General features: G+C 42.1%; 1 protein-coding gene across 2 annotated transcripts in view; it reads right to left on the minus strand.

The window, feature by feature from the left end:
- The window catches only part of LOC138966415 (receptor-type tyrosine-protein phosphatase epsilon-like), a 58,587-nt gene extending 46,288 nt beyond the window's left edge, over positions 1-12,299 (minus strand). For both annotated transcript variants that reach the window (XM_070338647.1, XM_070338646.1), the window contains exons 1-3: positions 12,206-12,299; positions 8,845-8,985; positions 7,290-7,550 (exon numbers count right to left, since the gene is read on the minus strand). In XM_070338647.1, coding sequence (XP_070194748.1) covers positions 7,290-7,550; positions 8,845-8,985; positions 12,206-12,296 — 493 coding nt within the window. In that variant the 5' untranslated portion in view covers positions 12,297-12,299. The remainder of the gene's footprint in view (positions 1-7,289; positions 7,551-8,844; positions 8,986-12,205) is intronic.
- Positions 12,300-23,791: the final 11,492 nt, after the last annotated feature.

The following is a 23,791-nucleotide window of genomic DNA, read 5'->3' on the forward strand; positions in this document are numbered from 1 at the left end:
TCTAGGGACGCTTTTGTTACCCTGCTTTTATCCTGCCTTTTTAACCCTGAGCTGTTTGGCTTGTTTTTTCTTGGTGACCGTACCGTACCTTGTAAGTGATGAGCCAAGTTGCTAAACACAAACTGCCAAACACCACCTTTGCTGATAGGCGGGAAACGTTCATCTGGGTAGATAACTACCTTCCAACGGACACCACTGCTCTGAGGGAGCAAGATTGGTCCCTTAATATGGACCAAACAGCAAGCGGTTCTGACCGCGCCCCAGATATTCCCATGGAATCACTGAATGAGACTGACCGGGCCAGCCGGACTGGTCAGTCCCCAAAATCCAAACAGCTTAATAAAGCAATCACCAATGAGAAAACCAGCATATCTTCTCCTTTCAAGAGAAAGAGATTGCGGGAGGACGACCCTGAGGGGGGGCAGAGCTCTCCGGAATCTCTTCTCTTCCGGGATAGCCCCCCACGCTCTCAGATTACTGATCATTTTGAGGAAGACTTCACCGAAGTCAATCGTAAGAAGCCCAAAAAGAAAAAGAAGCAAAAGGTCCTCTGCGAGGGTCCCCCTCTTCAGGGAAACACAGGTATTTCCCATGCAACATCTGCCCGGGGGGTCGACACCTCCCAACCCCTAACTGAATCACAAGAAAACCAGACAACTCAACAGCCACTACCACCTGCCAATACACACACACACACAAAACAAAGACCCCGAAGAAAACTTCTTTACCAACCCAAGCAACCTCCTCCCTCCTTCTTAGAGTTCCCCGTGGTGGTGCAGGACCTGAAGGAGGGCCCTGCAACATTGCAGGGACTCGGCCTCAGGAGGAAAAAAACTTTTGACCTTGCCATCGGCGAGGTCAAAGAAATACGCATGCTGGCAGCTGGGAGCGTCCTGGTAGGGTGCTCCTCAGCATCACAACAAAACAAGCTATTGAGGCTGGACTCGATCGGCGGCATCAAAGTGAAATGCCACCGTCCGGAGGTAACAACCGAAGGTGTCATTAAACGCATACCCACAATACATTCAGGAACAGACCTGTCTGAGATGGCAGTGGGCGTGCGCGTCCGGATGGAGGATGGGAGTCTTGTAGAAAAGGGCCCCTCCTCGGTTCGATCTTTTCGCCGTCTTCTCCTTAGGGATGGGAAACCGTCTCAGGCGGTCCGTGTCACGTTTACAACGGCAATTCTTCCAGACAGCGTCGTTCTGGAGAGTGAGGTGTACGGCGTCGAACCCTACACTCCTCCAGTGCGGCGCTGTACGAAGTGCCAGAGACTATCGCACCTAAAACAACAATGCAAATCAAAAGTGCAGATCTGCCCCCGATGTGGCTCCAAGGGCCACGACGGAGCGACGTGCACCAAGGCCAAACATTGCGTAAACTGCAAGGGCGAGCATTCCGCCGCTTATCTTGGATGCCCGGAAATGAGACTGAGGTTGCAGGCCAATAAGATCAGGTCGGCAGCATACATACCATATTCTGAGGCCCTGGATCGGGCGCGGCGCGAGCTCGCCAAACAACAAAATAAAACAGCGACTGCCCCAGCGGAAATGAGGGACTCCTTCTGGCGTCCCCCTCCGCAACCGATCCGGCGGACCTCAACCCCCCGGTCCGGGTACTCTTTGGCTGTCCAGAGACCCCCCCTGGGTGGGCAAGTAAATAAAATACAAGAAATCAAAAACAAAATGACCGAACATGACAATACACTCCTTCCAGTTCATGCGGACAGTTCTGCTGCAACCGCGAAGCACCAAACAACTTCGCAAAATCCAAATCCTGGCCCCCAGGCGCCCTGTAAGTCCCAGACGGCTCGGGCAGAGGCGCCGCTTCATGGGACCCCCGGGTTAAAGGCCTCCCTCCTACGCAAAGCCCAGAACAGGAAGGAGGACTCGAAAGAAGAGCAGCTCTTCGAGAGGTTGATGGGGAGAATGGAGGAGGGATTGGCCCAGAGATTCAGAGAATACAAACTTAAAACTGAACAGGAAATAAAGCAGCAGATGAGGGAGGAGCAGGAGAAGGCAGAGCTTGAGCTAGCCGACGCTGCACTAGATAAGCTAAAAACAGGAGAGCAATATGCAAATTTAAATGAACAACAAAGAGGCCTTCAAGGTTTCATCGAGCAGTGCCTCGGCTTCATGGTTAAGGCCAGACAGATGCAGAGTCCTCTCGACCTGATCGACTCCCTCTCAGCTACATACACACAACTCTCCAACACCAAGGTTGAACGCTTCATTCCGGGCGGCGCCACTCTGGCGCTGGGCGCCCTTGCTGGTGCCAAGCAGTTGTCCGTGACGGATATGAAAGCTGTCAAAACCACTTTTTAACCTATTTTAAATCTGCCCTTTAACTTACCTTCTTTGTGCGTGTTAAAATGGCTGAACAAAGTGAAAGCGGTCACGGATTTATCATATTACAGTGGAACTGTCGCTCTATCAACTCTAACTTCTCTCAGCTATATAATTATATATCAAATCACTCTGCTGACATCTTAGTTATCCAGTCAGTCAAGAGAAAACGCTCCCTACTGCCTTCTATAGATGGTTTTGACTTCCCTCCCATAGTAGAGCAAAAGGGCTCAGGGCAACTCATTCAAACAGCTATTTATCTAAAGTCTTCCTTAAATTACAAACCCTTTGCACCTCTCATCCCTAGTTCAGAAAATCTCAGTACATGTGCTGTTGAAATCGAAATAAAAGGATCCAAAAACCTCAACATAGTTAACATATATTACCCCCACGGGTGTAATAAAAAAGGAACTACCGACTGGCTAAAATCCCTGGATCATGGCAGGGCACACTGGTGCGTGATGGGTGATTTTAATAATCACCACCCTCTGTGGGACTCTGCTAACCCTAGATACAAACATGCCAATAGCAACCTTGCTGACGTCATTTTGGAAACTGACTTTTGTATACTAAACGATGGCTCGGCAACCAGACTTCCAGACAGAGCTGACCATTCCCCGTCAGCAATCGATCTCTCCCTTTGCTCAAATGCCATAGTCACTGACATCGACTGGAACGTTTTCCCGGACGCCCTCGGCTCCGATCACTTACCCATTGTTCTTACCTTCCGCCACTTCGCCCCTAATCGCAATAACTCGGAGGTCAGAAAAAAGTACAATTACAAACAGGCAAATTGGGACAGCTTCCGTGCGGAGCTCGAGGGTGTCAGGGAGGAAACTCTCCTTACGGATGACATCGAAGCCTCTTACAATAACATACGTCAATGTATACTCACTGCTGCCAATAATCACATTCCGCTTAAATCAGTAAATCCTAACTGTAAGGCCAAAAGGAATGAGTGGTGGAATGCAGACTGTGATGAAGCCTTGGCAAACAAGCGATATCACATTAGGACATATCTCAGGCACTGCTCAGACGCTAACTTCACGAATATGAAGTCAGCTGAAATACAATTTAACCAGATCACCGCTGAGGCTAAACTTCAAAACTGGAAAAACTTTGTCCACAAAGAAACTAAAGATTACAAAGACTGTGGCAAAATCTGGAAGAAAATCCGCAGATTTAAATGTAGATACAGAACTAAAGAAAAGCCACTATTATCGGGTGATAAAATGACCACAACTGACTCTGAAAAGGCAAACCTATTAGCAGATACCTTTGCCAAAAATAGTCAATCAAAATCCCTAGATACTGAACGACTCAATTATAGGTTAGATCAGGAGAAGGGTTTCACATACCCCCCAGATGACAACCAGTTGCCTATAAACTGCATGTTTAAGGCAAAAGAAGTCCAAAACGCCATCTCTTCTGTGAAAGACCCAAAAAAATCCACAGGTTTAGACCCAATATCATATCACATGATAAAACATCTACCACCTAACTTTGTTAAGTTGCTCACTCAGTTTTTCAACCTATGCTGGTTAAAGGATACTATCCCCGCAGCGTGGTCAGACTCACAAGTAGTAGCAGTATTGAAGAGCGGAAAACCGGGCAATCTACCTGGCAGTTACCGCCCCATATCACTAACCCCCCACCTCAGCAAGATCTTTGAGCGTGTGGTGAACCAGAGGCTGGAGTTCCACCTCAATAAACACAATATCATTCCTACATGCCAGGCAGGTTTTAGGCAAGGTCGTTCGTGTGCGGACCACATTGTGCACGTCACTGAAAAAATCAAAAAGACCTTGGCACATAGTAATAATTCTCTTCTTGGAACCTTCTTTGATATTAAATCTGCGTACGACAGCGTCTGGCATGCTCGTCTACTCCTAAAACTCGGCAGAATCGGTGTCTCTGGCCACATGTACCAATTCATCAAAAACTTCATCAGCAATCGCAAGATGTCTGTCCGAGTGGGCTCTTCGGTGTCCGAAACCCATGCGCTGGACATGGGGGTTCCCCAGGGCAGTATCATCGCGCCAAACTTATTCAGCATCATGCTCTATGACATTACTTCTGTTAGGGTTGACGGTGCCAGTGTACTTCTGTATGCGGACGACCTCGCCTTAATAGACACTAATAGACCACGCCATAACAGAGTTACCAACACTGTTGACTTATCTTCTTACCAAACTAAAATCGACAACCTCTGTCAATATATGTACACCAACGGCTTCCAACTAGCCTCAAATAAAACAGTCTTTCTTGTTGTCTCCCGTAGACAACTGTACAGGAACTGCAGTATAAAGATAGGTTGTGATATTATCAAACCGAGCTCAGAAGTTAAGTTCCTCGGCGTTATCATCGATACCCGACTTAACTGGACCAGTCATATCGAACATCTGATCAATAAGGCCAACAAGGATCTTTATATCATACGCTACCTGGCGTCCCAATCCTGGGCCAGAGGACGTAAGTGTGTCACAGAGGTAGTGCGGGCATTAATTCGCTCCCGCCTCCTTTACGGGTGCGAAGCTTATTTCGCGACGCGCCCGGCGCTCATGAAAAAACTGGCTATTATAGAGTGCAGGGCGCTCAAAATAGCTCTGGGACTCTCCCAACAAGCGAGTAAGAGTCGAGTCTACAGCGAGTGTGGGTGGCTGCCCCTTGTGGATGAGATAAAACTCCGTTCAGCTCAGTATGCTGTCAGAGCCCACGCGGTAGAGAACTCTGCCTGCGAGGTCCTGACTGACTTTTTTCCTCAGCACCAAAATTATGAGGCCAACACCAAACATAGCACTCAACTCTTGGCCAAAACGCTACCCTTATCCGACACAGTAAACCGCATTCTAGCCGATAGCGGGGTGAAGGTCAGTGAGCTGGCCAGGGTCCCCCCGCCCTCCTACCCGCCTTGGCTTGAGGAAACCCCTACTATCATATACGACAGTGAAGATAATACTACCAAAAAAGATAACCCCGTCTACCTAGCTACTGTTACAAAAGAAACCCTAAACTACAAATTCTCGGAGCATTTAAAAGTCTTTACTGACGGATCCAAATTTGCAGACGGCAGCGTTGGCTGCGCCTTTGTGATCCCAGATCTCAAAATCTCAAGGAAATACACTCTTAATAAAGACATCTCCATATTCTCAGCCGAGCTATTTGCCTTGCTCATGGCATGCACTTTTATAAATGACCTCCCAGTCACACCGCGTGCGGTAGTTTTCTGCTCTGACTCGCGCTCTTCATTACAAGCTCTGCATCGAAACACATCAAATCGGGCAGAGCTACAAAGAGAAATCCTCTTTATATGTCACCAGTTAATCTCATCCGGCACATCCGTATCATTTCTCTGGGTCCCCTCTCACGTAGGGGTCCGGGGAAATGAACTGGCGGATGTCGCTGCCAAAGAAGCGGCAGAATATAGCCCAGCTAACACTAACATCGGCTACTCAGTAACCGAGTTCTACAGTAAAATCCGTAAACTCATTCGAAGTCAGTACGTAACATCTCTGTCCTATCAACCCATTGATATGAACGATCTACACCCCGATCTCCCAACAAACCTCCTCACTATCTTCAGACGCCTCCGTGCCGGCGGCTGCCGCTTCCATATCTTTAACAAGTCCTGCCATTGTGGAGAACCCTATTCATTTCAACACATTTTCGCTCCATGCGCTACAAATAGAATTACCTTTAAAACCTTATATGACCATATGCAGCTCCATGGTCTGAGTCCCCAGGATTATCTGCGCAGTAGCAGTTCTCTAGGCTGGTCACACAGCTTGCTGCTGTGCCGACTGGTCAGGGACTCGGACATGGGACTGTGGGTATAACTAAGCCCAGATTATCACATCAGCGTGTTTCAGTTTGAGGTCGAGTGGCTCCCGCCATCCCTCCTGATTCCAGCGACTACCTTCTAGACAACATATCCTCACCCAAGGCCCACTAGTCGCCAAACTGTACATATTGTTTTTATTACCACGGCCTTCGTGGCTTACATCTTAATCCTTTTATTTGTAAAAAGTTTTGAGATTTATTGTTCGTGTTCCTCTTACTTGCTCATCTATTTGGTTTTATTGGTGATCTTGAAAGGTTCCACTTTTTAACTCGATTTGAATTAAAATATTACAAGCCCGTTATTCAAGATATAGAATACAGACTTATAATTCTTACCAAGAAACATCTTAACTACTTTTCATTTTAACAAATTCCACAGAGCATTATCAACTCAACCCCACCCCCTGCCCTTCTCTCCTTATTTTTTGTTTCTTTCTTTCCTCTTTTTGAAAGCGGACAAACACTCAAGTCCTTAATGGCTCAAAACCGTAGGACTTTTAATATTAATTTTAACGAATTTTTACCCACCATATAACCACTTCATGTACCTAATAGGCACTAGTTTCTGTGAGGACGTTAAGCTTAAGTTAGCATAGCATGAATTTTTAAATAGATAGCAACTAAGAGACGTTCCCCAGTATGACATGACATTCCTGATCCTACTTGTACTATGACCATGGCACCTTTTCAGAACCCACTTTCTTTGAAAGGTGGCTGACCCAGTTGTATACAAGTTACAACAGCTGACAGGGATTATAAAAAAAAGAAATTAAAAAAAAATTGGCCAAAATTCTCCTGGGACGGAAACTCCCACCCCTGCGAATGCATTTCTTTTCCGCACCAGTGTTTGCTAAAGTGTCAAGGTATTACGAGCCTTCACCCCCCCAAAAAAACTATTAAAAAAAACTTTTACAAAAACCGCATACACATGTATACAAATTTTAATAATCAGTTTTCTTTTACATGTACCAAAAAATATCCCCAGTACACCATACAAATTAAGAAATATTCACGTGAGTGAAATCTGAACAGACCAAGATCTCTCAAGGACTTTCACATACCAAGCATGTAAAACAAATTGAGGAGGGAATCACCAATACTCACAGCATTTTTGGAGTTCGCAATATTCAAAGTCGCTTCCCGTTGTATCATTCTGAGATCTGTCCACATAACACCAGGGCTTGGAAGCATAAGCCCCAGATGCAGACAACTCTGGGTTGCGACAAAAGTTCTGGGGATTGTCCCCCTTTAAGAACTTTGCATTGTCATTAATATAATCCCATTGCCTACACGGGATCCCCTTTTTTGTCATGTTCACCGTGCCCGTGTATGATTCACCAGCTTCATCATACATGCAGCTTTTTTCTGTGGAGAAAAAAGAAACAAACATAAACTAAATAAGTCGCGTTAAGCAAAATTACTACATTTAGTCAATCTGTCGAACTCTCAGTGTCTGAAATTGAATGCAATGCTCAACAGCGTTGTCAATTACATACCCCGCAGCGACATGTTCACAAACAGAAATTGACAAGCTAGTGTAGCGCTTCACAACATTCTATTCTTTTTAACTTTCTGAGCTTGTTTTTAACCCAAACATAACTTATCTACATATGTTTTTGGAATCAGGGGGTGGGTGATAAGAATAAGATATTATTTTTAAATCTATTACTAATATTTTAATATCAATGAGAAATTTGAGATTTTTAAAGACCAATCTCTTTCAATAAATGTGTAGGCTTCTAAGCTTCCAAGTCAAAACTTGACTAAATGTAAAAATACACAAACAGACACAGTGAAAGCAAAACCAACTATGGAATATCCATTGTTAGAGCTGGTTCTATTGTCCCGCACCCCCCCCCCCCCCCCCCAAACAAAATATCACACACAAACAAGGATTGGTTTGGGCGTCGGTCATTTGCCATGTTAAATTTGGAAAAGACCGACACACATGGGTTTCAATCCGTCATTTGACCGATAGACATGCAGCAGTCAGTCAGCTCGTCTTATTTTGGCAAAAATCTTGATCGAAAGGACTCGCAGCAAGACTGGGAGCGCCACAAGACTTAGCGAGCAGACGAAAGTTGGAGTATTTTAAAAACTGGCATCAGCTACTTTGTTTCGCTTGCCAATCCTACGTTTACCTAGGTTGAGCACTCAATTTCCGCTGACAAAAATATCTAAAATGTCTTGCCGTCCAATTACAGCACCGAAAAAGAAACAAAAGTGGTTGCCCGGACATATGACGATGTTAGGGGAATCGGCTGTATCCACACCAGCCACAGGCGATTGTAACTCGGGCCTGATAGTCGCTTCTTCATCCCAGCCTCAGCGTGTGTATTTCCAGGCCCTGGAGGTCCTCAGACCTTTTATTCCTCTTCATGTAAGACCATTGAAAAATAAACAATAAAATTAAGAATTGAATTGAATTTTCCTCTTATTTGTACATTGTAAACAACTTTCTGAAGTTTCTCCTCACTGCCATAATGCACAATTGCGACAGTCCCGTGGCGGAAGGAACGTTTTTTTTTCTTGACTGATTGGTTTGCAAAATGACTGATTGATTCATGGCTGAGTCAGTCAATGGACCTTTAGTGGACAAAATCCAAGCCAATCCCTGCACAAAACTCATACTGACTTATAAACAAAAAAATACACTTACCGAACAGGCAGTGAGGCCCGTAACTGTCATTATCACATCCTTCATTGCACTTCCCTGTAGCCTCAATACACCTGAGGCTAGTGCCAGTCTTGCATTTGCATTCAACGTTGCATTTCCAGCCAAACTTTCCAGGAGGGCAGTCTGAAATCAAAATTCGAGCATTAGCAGCATTCAGAATGTGATGATCACATTACATGTATCTGAAAAACACACACAAAAATGGGCACATCAGATTCAAATGAAATGCTTCTATTTTTGACAGAAATGTTATGACAAGCGAGCTCAGCACATCAATCAGTTTGTTGTGTAAAGACGTCTGTATCAAAACTGTACAAAATGTAAATAAATTGACAAAAAGATACACATTAAATATGTGGAAAAAATTAACCCATGGTTCAATCATTTAACTATTGAGTGAACCCCACAGATGATATGACATCCAATCAAGCCTTAACATCATCCACTTCAACTACTACAACTACAAGCACTCTTCCACTTGTCCTCGCACACATATTAAGTGTCAACAGTGGCTGCTTCCTGCAGTCTTTTCTTCTCTATACACTAGTGGAGATCAAGGTTCCCACACCACTCTCGCATTATGCTGTTTTCTTGTTGTTTTGCACTGCACTTTGTCAAGACGCGACTGTCAGTGTCAACCTATCGATGTGAAAATTAAATGTGTTTGTGAGCACTGACACAGTGACAGCAAACAGTACCTTTTCTGATCTGCCATTTTATGAACAGCGAACAGTCACACATTCCAACCAGACATTTTTTTGTTGTTATGCCAGAGCCAGAGTGTCAGCTCTTTCAGAAGTCAAGTTAATTCAATTATTTATGGAGATTTGTTTTGTTTCTAGTTTGTTGTTGTTTTGTAGGGGCATCAAAATGAACACAAGACAGACGCAGTGGCCCAGTGGATAAGACATCAGCCTCCTAATCGGAAGGTCGTGAGTTCAAATCCTGGCCCCGGCTGACTGGTGGGCTAAAGGGAGGAGATTTTTCTGATCTCCCAGGTCAACTTATGTGCAGATCTGCTAGTGCCTTATCCTCCTTCGTGTGAACACGTAAGCACCAGACCAAGTGTGCATGGAAAAGATCCTGTAATCCATGTCAGAGTTCGGTGGGTTAGAGAAACAAGAAAATACCCAGCATGCTTCCGCCGGAATCGGCGTATGGCGGGTTAAAAACAGTCATACATGTAAAAATCCTCTCGTGCAAAAACATGAGTGAACGTGGGAGTTTCAGCCCATGAACAAAGAAGAAGAAGAAAAATGAACACCTTTTCCTTGCTGGCACAAGTATGACTAACAGGCAATTAATGCTGTGGTTGCAGGCCTAGAGACACAGCACATGGGAATCCTCTCTGATGATGCTTTTTCTGTTGTGGAGCACAGTTATAGCATCCCAACATGTCAATTGTCATAACAATTAAAAATGTTAGCAAGTAGAAACGATTTTTTAAATGGAAAATATTCAGTGCAACAGAATAAATACTATAAAAAAAAAAGAACTGCCATTCAAACGCACTTTCGGTTACAAGTCTTTTTATATTATCACAGATGACAAAGTACATTAGTTATGCTATAGTACATGTTTGTAAACAAAATTCTGCTTTTCCAGATCCATACACCGAAGATGAAAATGCCCATCTCTCACTCACCAAACAATGAAAATGCCACTTTTGCTTCCAGCTAAATCTTGAGGCACTGGAGGCAAGCTGTTCAACTTAAGCCCTCCTCAACACATACTCCAGAGGCTCTATGATTATCAGAATGAGGGCTAAGTGAAATGAAGCAAGCTCTGTTGACCTGCAATTTACTTTCTGTTGTGCTATTACTATGCCTGGATTCCACTGCTTGGCTACATTTCATGGGTTCTCATTTTCACATTAGTAGGTAATTTGATTTCCCACCCAGTAAAATACTAGCCATATCCGCCATTCAATTGAACAAATTGTCCCAGAAGTTCTGTTCAGTATAGGGGCTCAGAAGAAAAATACAGAGCTGATCCAAATGATCTAGTCATCTACTGACACCGACCCTCTGGTGCACAAGGAATATTTTCCTTTCCTAGTTTTACCGGTCTTAACCATTTTGCCACTGCATGTATGCTGTCTCTATCTATGACAATATTAACCCAACCACATGATGTCTGTAAGAAGTTTAGTCAATGACTGACTTATGTTAATGGAATTTCAATACATCTGTATGTAGTTTGTTTTGATTTCTGTAAACAAGTGTCACTGTCAGTCAGGAAAAAAGTGTGACGGCGACTGTCCATGCTGATAGTATACATACATGTAGAAAATGACAGTGTCTGACTGTCTCACACAAATACATGTCCAGTTTAATAGAAAAGGGTGGTGGTGGTGACCATGACAACTGCCCCAGATCACTGTACCTAAGCCCTTTTCCATAAAATAATTGTTTATGTGCAAGAGTAATTCTGAAATGGTACCACTACCAGTACCACCAAATAAAATTAAATTCCAACAATGCAATGTTGTAGGAGTTCTGACTTATTATATCAATGCCATTCTGGAAATACAACCATTTTAATTCTATCTATTAAATTACATAATCATAAAATAGTACGCCTACTGATTTGTTGAAGAAATACACGTATCTGAATCAGTGGATGCAGTATTGAATGATTCATGAACCAGCAAAGTTTAGAGACAATGATAAAGCCGGCTGCGCCAAATAAACAGGAAAGACTGAATAGCCTACAGTATTTTGGGGGCATGATTGGTGTGAACTAATAAAGTGAGTAGACTGCAATTTCAACCTCTAGTCTAATTTTACAGTAGACAGGCGGTTTCTAATTCTAGTAAATGGCAATGCATGATTTTGCAAAACAGAGACACAGTTGACGCTTTAATTCAGTTTCATACTAATATTCATATAAAACTGTCCAAGCTTGCGTGCAGACTATGAGTATGAATACAGGCCAATGATCTGAACAATAAACATTAACAAATCCGAAACTGAAAGCAGGGGTAAATGATCGGCGGTAATCTATGAAATCGGTTACTCTCCAAAATCAGCTGCAGAACATCAGAATAAATTTACAATTTATTATGTTCCCAAGTAGGTTTTGAAAAATATAGCATCAACCTCCAAGGAACTGAAGTGTCTCAATTGCCACCTGCATACCAGTCGTAATGTTCATACCTATCTCAGTGGGTCCCCCATTCTATCATCTATGAGAGGGGGTGCGACAGTCGCAAGCCCGTCATTTGGTGAGTCACCGAACACAGGGTCATTGTCGCATACTTCAACCACAGCTGGGCTGACAACCCAACGGCACAGATTACATCTGACACTGGTCTTCAAATTAAATCACAGTAAATACTCACTGCTCATGACCCCCGAGAGAAGTAAACAAAGCGTGGCGACACATATCCGAGTTCCCAAAGTTTGAGTCGCCATCTTCATCACATCTCGCATTGACAGTCCACTGCGCCCTCTGGTAGCATTTGCACACAACACAATTATAATCGTGCGTTCAGTACCAATAGTGCCCGCTCTTGTTAGGGTTCAGAATATCCTGTGGTACAGCAAGCGGGGGCGTTATCTTGAACGAACGTAAAATGTTGGCTTGCAAGCACTTGACGATTGAAGCAGACGACTATTTCCGCTATCAGGTGCTTCATGCGAGGAATGCGTAGCGCTGGATCTTTCTCTGACCGGTGTGTGTGTGTGTGTGTGTGTATGTCGGGGAGGGGGGGGGGGGGGGGGGGGGGGAGAGTAGGAGAGTAGGGGACTTGAGTGCACTTTCCACAGAAAGCTGCATGGTACACCGCAATTTGAGAATAGTGACGTGTTGTAATTTCCTGTCACTTCAGGTGTTTTTTTCAGCTGATAAGTGGGGTCAGAGGAGCGAGAAGCAAGAGAGGAGCTGATATTTCGGAAAAAACCCCCTTAGGCCGTGAAAAAATATAACACAGACATGTACGTTGTCGTTTCAAGTTCTTGTTATTTTGGGGCACCGGGTGTTTTTGTGGCCATGGCCAGATTTGGATTTCATATAAAAAAAAAAATTAAACTGTATAAACGGTACCTTTAAAATTCTACCTTCCGTGGACTTATAGTGTACTGGAAATGCTCCAGGCGAACCATTTTTTTGGTGTTAAACAAATGCACATCTTCAACACACGGCCAGTACCGTGTAACTGGCCTTGATACGGAACGATCCAAGGGGGGCAATCTCAGTCATCTGAAAGAGGGAAATCCAAACGCAATCCGCTTTGTTCGATTTTATGGGCTTGGACGATAGAGAAAAATAAGAAAAGCAAAAGCTGGAGTCCAGTCTGGACGAAACTGCTATCAAGAACGCAGAATTGATTTTTTCTGAGTTTTTATTTAGCCGTAAGCGCCATGTTTATCAGAGCAGGAAACTCTTCCAGAGTGAGGCCCCTTTGTTGGTTTCACTGCGGCCGCATTGTGAACAGCAGTTATGAGAAATTCGAAATGAGAAATGGCGCTTACGGCTAAAAAAAAAAAACTCAGAAAAAATCAATTCTGCGTTCTTGATAGCAGTTTCGTCCAGACTGGACTCCAGCTTTTGCTTTTCTTATTTTTCTCTATCGTCCAAGCCCATAAAATCGAACAAAGCGGATTGCGTTTGGATTTCCCTCTTAGATGACTGAGATTGCCCCCCTTGGATCGTTCCGTATCAAGGCCAGTTACACGGTACTGGCCGTGTGTTCAAGATGAACAAATGCAGTGCAAAAATGTGCAAGTTGAGTACCCGCGAGGAATTAATCCGAGTCAGTTGTTCCTCACTAAGTCGTGGGCTCAGTATTCACTGAGATTCCGAGTCAGTCCAATGTATACGAGGCTTCGCATTCACAATGATCAACAACTTGAGGAACTTAGTCGATAAATATCGACAGGGGGCCGACTAATGGTCAGTTTAAATGTGAAATGTGTGTATAATAATGGGTGTGGGTCTGAAATGAAGTTAGGTAGTAGTTAACATTTGTTTTGAATAATTATTGGTATTTTGACAATGTGGGTAGCATGGAAATGTAAGCATTTGAATGTAAGTCTTAGGTACCATTGTACCCAGGAAGAGAGACGAGAGATACGAGTAGGTTGCAATGCTTGTGTGGTCTTTGAGTTTTGTTTTTGGAAAGACATTGTTAAAGAAAAAGAAGACAAGTACAGTAATGCAATATTTATTATGAAAACCAACGATTGTACAAAGAACATGTGAGGCAACATTATGTCTATGATGGTGTGAAGAAAATTAGTTATGATTTATACTATTATTATTTAGACTTGAGACTGAATAGCAAAAGGCGAAGTGTATGTTTTGTGGTGTGAATTGAAACAAAATGAAAAGTGTAAATATCTGGGAAATTGTGGTTAAAAGACTTCGTTATTTCTTGATTGTTATTTACTATTATATTGAAGTGAATAGCATAACGCTGTATTTGAAAACAGCATGGGATTTATATATATATATTTTTGGTATTAGGTAATGCCCTAGTCAGTTTACAAATTGTAGCAAAGTCGATTAACTTTACTATGTACGATGTTTGCTTGCAAATTACAACACAAACGCGAAAAACTTATTTGTAGAGTTCTAAGGCATTGCAGACAAAGCAACTGCAAGAAAGTCAGGTTTTAGCAGTGTGAAAATCCGCTGAAAACGGTCTTAGCTATATCCCTTCCGTTAACATGGCTTCGTCCGGCCATACATGTAGGCTCTTATGACACTGACCCTGAGCTGACCCTGGGGCACTGAAAAGGTTTTCACGGAAAAATTCTCTCGAAGAACCAAATGGGTTTGGTGCATTTGTCAGTCTTCAATGACATGTTCAAGTATGGCATTCCGTTTGTCAAATAATTATTTGGATACTTTTTCATGGTTTTTTCACCAGTTTTAGCTAAATAACCATTATTTAGAAGCTCATGTGCTAAATAAGTAATTGTTTATAAACAATGTAAAAAATTCTAAATAATTTTTTGTTTACGTAAACCATTCATTGTTTACCTAAACAATTCATTGTTTACGTAAATGATTAATTGTTTACGTAAATAATTCATTGTTTACGTAAATAATGTATTGTTTACACAAATAATCACTTATTTCACAAAATAATATTTTTTGGGTGGATAAAGTGAGCAGTTGCTAAATAAATCATTGTTTACCTATATAATGCATTATTTAGCAGATTCGCTAAATAATGAAAACTGCTTTCCCTAAACAATGAATTGTTTAGGGAAAGCAGTTTTCATCATTTAGGGGAATCAATAATTGACTTCTAAGCTTCATTTTTTTTCTTTGTGTATATACTATAATTCAATACAAGGTATCTCAGTAATCAATGAAAGACATAAAACTTAGTTCAGAAGCGAATCCTAGAAACCCCTAAATAATGGAAAATGTGTTGGCTAAACAATTCATTGTTTACGTAAATAATTCATTGTTTACGTAAATAATGATTTATTTAGCAACATTGCTGATTGTTTATAAACAATGTAATATTAGTCTAAATAATATATTGTTTACGTAAACAATATATTATTTAGACGTATTTTACATTGTTTGTAAACAATCAGCAATGTTGCTAAATAAATCATTATTTACGTAAACAATGAATTATTTTCGTAAACAATGAATTGTTTAGGTAAATAATGAATGGTTTACGTAAAAAAAAATTTATTTAGAATTGTTTTACATTGTTTATAAACAATTACTTATTTAGCACATGAGCTTCTAAATAATGATTATTTAGCTAAAACTGGTGAAAAAACATGAAAAAGTATCCAAATAATTATTTGACAAATGGAATGCCATAGTTCAAGGGCCCCATTCGGGTTGAAAGAGATAAGGTACTGTCGTGTTTTTTCCCAAACCTAGTGCACTACCGTTCTCACGAGATAAGTTACTTCTGTTTTGTTCCGGGTTTTTTTTCCAATTGACACCATGTATGAGAGATGTTGTGAAAATGCAAAAATTTGGAGGAAAAAACGAAACAAAACAAAAGTAACTGTTTTCATGACAACGGCAAACAACGACACATGTTCACCGCCCTCAGCTAGTTAACCTCTGCTTTGACCTGTGTGCCAAGAGTCAGATGAGAGAGAGAGAAAGCGAGAGCGAGAGAGAGAGAGAGAGAGAGAGAGAGAGAGAGAGAGAGAGACACACACACACACATAGACATAGACAGACAGAAGCGGAGAGACTCAGAGGGAGACACAGACAAAGACATACATACAGACAGAGAGAGAGAGGGAGAGAGAAAAATGTAACTGATCTCGTGAGAACGGTTGAGGCCTTGCAAGGTTTTGACGGCAACAATAATTATTGTAGTTCTCTGAGACTTTATTTCTGTTTGATTTGTGATATGTTGGGAAGACATATTTATCAATTGATCAACAAAATAAAACATAATACAAAACGACACAACATTGTTAAAATCATTATTGGCCAACGTTGAACGTTTACGAAGGCCTCAATCTTTCCGCGCCGTAGACCAGATTAATAGGTGCTTGATTTTGGTATTTTGATTTAAATAACATTAAACCTTTCTTGGGGTTCATGGTCATGGCAACAGCCATAATAATATTATATCATGTATAATATTACATTTCAGCATATGTGAATTACATGTCATCATACCAAACTGTCATACATTTTTATTCCCACATTATTCTGATTGATCACAACCAAAGCTACTATCAGTGGACACATCCAAATGCAAGCGCCTGTTCTTGACAACTTGCCACTGATCTAAAAATATAGATCAGTGCAACTTGCTGGGTCCTTTGCCACAGACACTGTTTGGCCTGTAGGTAAAATGTACAATGTATTTTCTGATTTGTGCACAAAAGCTTTTTTTTTAAATTTTTTTTTAACATAACAATGTTTAATGTCACTGTATGTTTGAAAGACCATGGTCACATTTGTAAAACAAATGTTAAATTAGAAAATAAATAACATTTTGGTTCATGATTTTGGCTATACCTGTGCTGAAAATAAGAAATAAAATGTTGGTATATAAGTCACTCAGATGCAGTGTCTTATGAATGGTTTGAGTTTGTTGCGGTTGACCCTGCACATTTAGACCTATGATGATAGCTTCGTTTTTGTTGAACAATTTTGCCTTCACCCCTCCCGCATAGTGCTTGTCGATGGCCAGATGTCTGCTCCAGCCCCACTTTCTTTCGGCGTTCCTCAAGGTTCAGTACTCGGTCCCATCCTTTTCATCATGTACACTAAGCCCCTCTCCACACTGATTCAAAACCATTCTGTTTTAAATCAGTCTTTTGCTGATGACACCCAGCTGTATAAACCCAGTCCCCCTGCAGAGACACATTCCGCCATCCAGACCATTCAGACATGCATCACTGATGTTAAATCTTGGATGGTCGATAACAAACGAATGATGATAAGACTGAAGTCTTACTGTGCAAAAAGAAGAACACTACATTTCCCTCTCCCCAACCTGTTTCTGTTCAAATAGGCAACACCGACATTCTTTTCTCACCATCAGCTAGAAACCTTGGATTCACCCTTTCATCTGACATGACCCTTAACAAACATATATCTTTAGTCTGTAGAGCAGATTATTTTGAGCTTCGTAAGATCAGCACCATTCGCCACACACTCTCCTCTCAAACAACTAACACTCTTGTCTGTGCCTTTGTTCTTTCTAAACTTGAATACTGCAACTCTCTTCTCTCTGGCTGTCCTCTGTACCTCGTGCATAAACTACAAAAAGTCCAAAACTCGGCAGCACGCCTCATTCTGAAAGCACGAAAACGAGATCACGCAACACCATTAAAACGCACCTCTTCAAGAAATACAACCCCTGATTTTTTTTTCTCAGTCCATCAGTAGGCTACATGAAGTGTATTTGTTGTTTTAGTGATAATGTGATAATGTATATAAACATCTAGGGCTGTTTTCAGTATTGTTGATAACACGTTCTGTTTGATTAAGGGTATTCAGCTGGTATTTCCTTGTTTTCACTACCTATTTTATTCATGTTTTTATTACTTAGTTAGTGGAAGAATCTTTTGTAATGTATGTTTGATGGTGTATGCTTTTAATTAAGCGTTGCTGACTATGACTGTAGATGTAAATGCTTGTATAACTGTGTTTTAATTTTAAATGTGTCAAGCGCAAAAAGCATAATTGTAAAGTTATGATGTTGCGCTATATAAATGCTCATTTATTATTATCATTATTATAGGGTGACGGATTTCACAACTTTCTACTGATGAACAATGTTGCCTTCACCCCTCCCAAAGGGTGACGGATGTCACAACTTCCTGTGTACACAAACTGATGACGTATTTCACAACACAATGGCGCTGCCCATGGTCACCCTCGAAACTAACCGTATAAATGGGGGCCGCCCCCATAACAATAATGACCAGATTCATTTTTATAAAACCTTCAGTTTTGCATTAACAACTGAGCAGGGGGGGAAAAGTTAAGCAAATGCGCACAGACTCAGAGTTCGTAAGGTGTGACCTTTGTGTTTGTGTGTCACGGTCAGCCTCAGGGGCGGATTAGGGGGGGGGGGAGGGTTACAGGGGTTCCGGAACTCCCCCTCCCCCCGGCTGTCCAATTTTTTTTTTAATACTAACTTTAAAAGAAATAATGAGTGGCTGCTGACACCAGTTGATCATGTTTTAAAAACAAAGATAAGCCATAAATTGTTCATAAAATAGCTAAAACTCTTCAGCCTCAAGGGGGCTTTGCCCCCCAGACCCCCCACAAGGCTAGGGGTCTTCCCCTGGACCCCAGGTTGTAACCCCCCCCCCCCCCTCTGGCTTATAACTGCTCCGCCCCTGAGCCTGCCTGTGTGTGCGCAGTGTGTGTGTGTGTGTGTGTGTGCCGGTGTGTGTGTGTGTGTCAGTGTGGCACGGTGTTTGTGTGTGTTTGTTTGTTTGTTTGCTTAACGCCCAGCCGACCACGAAGGGCCATATCAGGGCGGTGCTGCTTTGACATTTAACGTGCGCCACACACAAGACAGAAGTCGCAGCACAGGCTTCATGTCTCACCCAGTCACATTATTCTGACACCGGACCAACCAGTCCTAGCACTAACCCCATAATGCCAGACGCCAGGCGGAGCAGCCACTAGATTGCCAATTTTAAAGTCTTAGGTATGACCCGGCCGGGGTTCGAACCCACGACCTCCCGATCACGGGGCGGACGCCTTACCACTAGGCCAACCGTGCCGGTGTTTGTGTTTGTGTTTGTGTGTGTGTGTGTGTGTGTGTGTGTGTGTGTGTGTGTGTATGTCAGTGTGTGTCCGCGGTGTGTGGGCTATGTGTGGGGGTGTGCGCTGTGCCAGACGACGCATCAGCTGGGACAATGGGTTCGGCGGTACAAGTTCACGGTCTCTCTTTCAACCAGTGACATCAACGACGGTCTCTCTTTCAGTGATATCAACGACCACGTACAACAACAGCGTGACAGTACATTATCATTGATTGAAATGCAGGCTTACTAAATATAACTAGTTTGCATACCCGACTAGGTGATGTTGGCGGCTACAGCCGGCGTAACACGAACTTTTTATTCCACGAAAAATTTACTACGGAGTAAAAATGTCGTACGAAATTCTTACTCCGAGTACATTTTTCGTACGAGAAAAGAACTTCCCAAGGCACGAAAAAATTACTCCCTCCACGAAATTTTTACTTCCCATTTTTACATTTAGTCAAGTTATGACTAAATGTTTTAACATCGAGGGGGGAATCGAGACGAGGGTCGTGGTGTATGTGTGTGTGTATGTGTGTGTGTGTGTGTGTGTGTGTGTGTGCGTGCGTGTAGAGCGATTCAGACCAAACTACTGGACCGATCTTTATGAAATTTGACATGAAAGTTCCTGGGTATGATATCCCCATACGTTTTGTTTCATTTTTTGGATAAATGTCTTTGATGACGTCATATCCGGCTTTTCGTGAAAGTTGAGGCGGCACTGTCACGCCCTCATTTTTCAACCAAACTGGTTGAAATTTTGGTCAAGTATTGTTCGACGAAGGCCGGACTTCGGTATTGCATTTCAGCTTGGTGGCTTAAAAATTAATTAATGTCGTCTGTCATATGAGCGTTGATGCGTTGAGCTGTCGTTATGCGCCATACATGGCCCAGCTCATCCGGCTTCAGCGTGTTTTTATATCGGAGTGGTCCTTCTCCTAGACTGGTGGCTTTACAGGGCTGTCGAGTCCAGTCTACCCGGCTATTTGGCCATAGCTGGCTGGTTTGTTTATCTGAGGTGACCTTCCCCAGGGCTAGAACTTAAGATGCGGCTCTTGATCGCATGATGCTCCCGTCATTGGAGACCTGGGGTATTTCTTGAGTGTAACAGTGCCACCTGTTATCCCGCCCCATCCTGTTGGAAGCACCGCCAGTTGGTCCGCGACTGCTTATTCGTCCTGGCAAGCCTGGCTTATTTCGCAGCTAACCTCCATATCTGAAGGCCATCTCACTATCCGCCACCTGTGAACGCGCCTGGTCGGGGGTGGTCGCCCCTACTGTCCCAGGAAATTAATTAATGACTTTGGTCATTAAAAATCTGAAAATTGTAAAAAAAACATTTTTTTTTATAAAACGATTCAAATTTACGTTCATCTTATTCGGCATCATTTGCTGATTCCAAAAACATATAAATATGTTATATTTGGATTAAAAACAAGCTCTGAAAATTAAATATATAAAAATTAGTATCAAAATTATTGTCGAAATCAATTTAAAAACACTTTCATCTTATTCCTTGTCGGTTCCTGATTCCAAAAACATATAGATATGATATGTTTGGATTAAAAACACGCTCAGAAAGTTAAAACGAAGAGAGGTACAGAAAAGCGTGCTATCGTTCTCAGCGCAACTACTACCCCGCTCTTCTTGTCAATTTCACTGCCTTTGCCGTGAGCGGTGGACTGACGATGTTACGAGTATACGGTCTTGCTGCGTTGCATTGCGTTTAGTTTCATTCTGTGAGTTCGACAGCTACTTGACTAAATGTTGTATTTTCGCCTTACGCGACTTGTTTTAACTTCCAGTAAATATTTCGTTCGCATAAATGGGATGCGGGCGAAGGGATAATGCCAATACAAGTGTGATCTCGCGCAAACGAATGTCGCGTTACCCTCTCTCCACCCCTTCCACCACCAAGACTAACAGGGGACAAGGGAGTATAAATTTCGTACACCTGGCATGGGAAGTTAAATTGCTCGTGTTAGGGTGAAGTAATTTATTCGTTTTTTTTATTCGTCAGGGGAGTAACCGGCATTTGTGTACGAAATGTTTACTCGGAACTCACCTGTCGTGGGGAGTAATTTTCTCGTGTAATGAGGGAGTGCTTTTTTCGTAAAGGGAGTAACATTTTTGTACGAAATTTTTACTCCGGAGTAAAAATCTCGTGGGAGTAATTTGCTCGTGTTACACCGGCTTTACTGAATCAGTCACACTGAGCTGAACGTGAAGTGTAAATCAGAGTCTACGCTGTTATGATTAATCTGTCACGCCGAACACTGTGTCTGTAGCTGTCAAATCAGCAGTATCGTATTTTCTGCTTGAAATTAGTGTCAGCGAAACGTTAACGAGGTTAATTCAGCGGCGCCGTCCCAGTAGTAATTATGACAGATCTGCGTGCACTGAGTTAGAGTATAGGCTAGTAAGGCTGTTCTTCTCAGTTACAGCATAGATATCCCTTACACATCTATGGTTACAGCTGCAGTTTCGCTTATATCAGTGTCACCGCACTGTCTATACCCACCGAGAACGATGGTGGTTGTTACGGGAGGGGTGGAGGGCGATGTAGAGCAAGTTTAGCACAATTCCGTGATGCTGACTGAGAACACGGAGAGAATCACTACGATAATATTACAGTTTGCGGGTATGACCAGAAAGGTCAGATGGGCACTTTACTGATGTATATGTCACAGTGGAAATGAGAATCCAGTGAGATTCCGAATCGCACTAGTGGAGATTGGAATTCCAGTTTGCACTAGGGCAAACTAGAATTCTCATCTCCACTGGATATTTGTTAGTGAAGATTGGAATTCCAGTTTGCCCTAGTGCAAACGGGAATCCAGTTTCAGTGGAGATGGGAATTCCAGTTTTCACTAGGGGAAATAGGAATTGGGGAAAATAATGTGTTCAAAGGTTTATAATTGTTGTTAAAACCATTTCATCTTGAGTCACTCATGACTTTAAGGCTTACTCATTGCAGGTATTGAAATGCAGAAATAAAAATAAACATTATTGAATTGATATAATCGAACAACACAGAGTAATTGCGCACAATAAGGTTTTATTATCAATATCATTAAATCATATCACAAAGTTAAAAGTTTATATATAAAGATGAAGCATGAGATAAAGAGAGAGAGAGAGAGAGAGAGAGAGAGAGAGAGAGAGAGAGAGAGAGAGAGAGAGAGAGAGAGAGAGAGAGAGAGAGAGAGAGAGAGAGAGAGAGCCGACAGTATTATTGTATTGTATTGTAAAACCATGTTGGGATTTTTGTCCGGGGCTAGAATGCAGACACGCTTCAATCTTGTACTTTTCTTGAGTGATACAAAATGCATCTTTTTTGTTTGTATCCAAAGATTCAAGATGCTGCTCTAAAAGAATATACAATTTCTCCTTTTGCTCCATGATCCACTCTCTGAGTCAGTTTAGCAGAAAACAAACTGCGGCAAGTGAACATGTCTAACTGAGTGGAGAAGACTAGTGTTCACTCTTTCTTTAGGACTAAGAGTTCACAAAAGAAGTGAGAAGGCCAGACAGATAGACGACTGAGTGAACGTTCAGTAGTGGTGGTTTTACAATACAATACAATAGTACTGTCGGCTCTGATGGCCGAGGCCATCTCTCTCTCTCTCTCTCTCTCTCCTCTCTCTCTCTCTCTCTCTCTCTCTCTCTCTCTCTCTCTCTCTCTCTCTCTCTCTCTCTCTCTCTCTCTCTCTCTCTCTCTCTCTCTCTCTTGCTTCATCTTATATAAACTTTTAACTTTGTGATATGATTTTATGATATTGATAAAAAAAACCTTATTGTGCGCAATTACTCTGTGTTGTTCGATTATATCAATTCAATAATATAATATTTTTATTTCTGCATTTCAAACCTGCAATGAGTAAACCTTAAAGTCATGAATGACTCAAGATGAAATGGTTTTAACAACAATTATAAACCTTTGAACACATTATTTCCCCCAATTCCTATTTCCCCTAGTGAAAACTGGAATTCCCATCTCCACTGAAACTGGATTCTCGTTTGCACTAGGGCAAACTGGAATTCCAATCTTCACTAACAAATATCCAGTGGAGATGAGAATTCTAGTTTGCCCTAGTGCAAACTGGAATTCCAATCTCCACTAGTGCGATTCGGAATCTCACTGGATTCTCATTTCCACTGTGACATATACTTAAAGGAGCAGTTTCAGCGGTAAATGTACTTCTACATCTGCGCCACTGTTTGAAGTAAGACAATATCAACATTACAAATGATGCGTGTAATACAAAAGTAAGATTTCTCTGTCCGCAAAAAGCCGTGCGACGAAGACACGTCATTACGGCAATGGTGGAATGATTTCAAAGTTTAAGCGGACCAGTTTGGGCAAAATGTTATAGACCCTATTGTTGATTTTTTTCATGACATGTGTTTAAAAAAAACAAAAAACGTTTTGAGGCATTGCCAACAATATAGAAAGAAAGAGAAAAAAAGAAAGAAAGAACAAACAAGTCGCGTAAGGCGAAATTACTACATTTAGTCAAACTGTCGAACTCACAGAATGAAACTGAACCCACTGCATTTTTTCACCAAGACAAGACAGGCTCGTCAATCCCTGCGAGAAGGAAATCGCTCACTTTTCACGTGCAAAACGAAGTAAAAGCGACAAGCCAGAATAGCGCGATAGCGTATTGCACTGAGCAGGAAAGCGCGCTTTTCTGTATTCTGTTTAAAGG

Source organism: Littorina saxatilis, linkage group LG5 (assembly GCF_037325665.1).
Source record: "Littorina saxatilis isolate snail1 linkage group LG5, US_GU_Lsax_2.0, whole genome shotgun sequence".
Taxonomy (NCBI): domain Eukaryota; kingdom Metazoa; phylum Mollusca; class Gastropoda; order Littorinimorpha; family Littorinidae; genus Littorina; species Littorina saxatilis.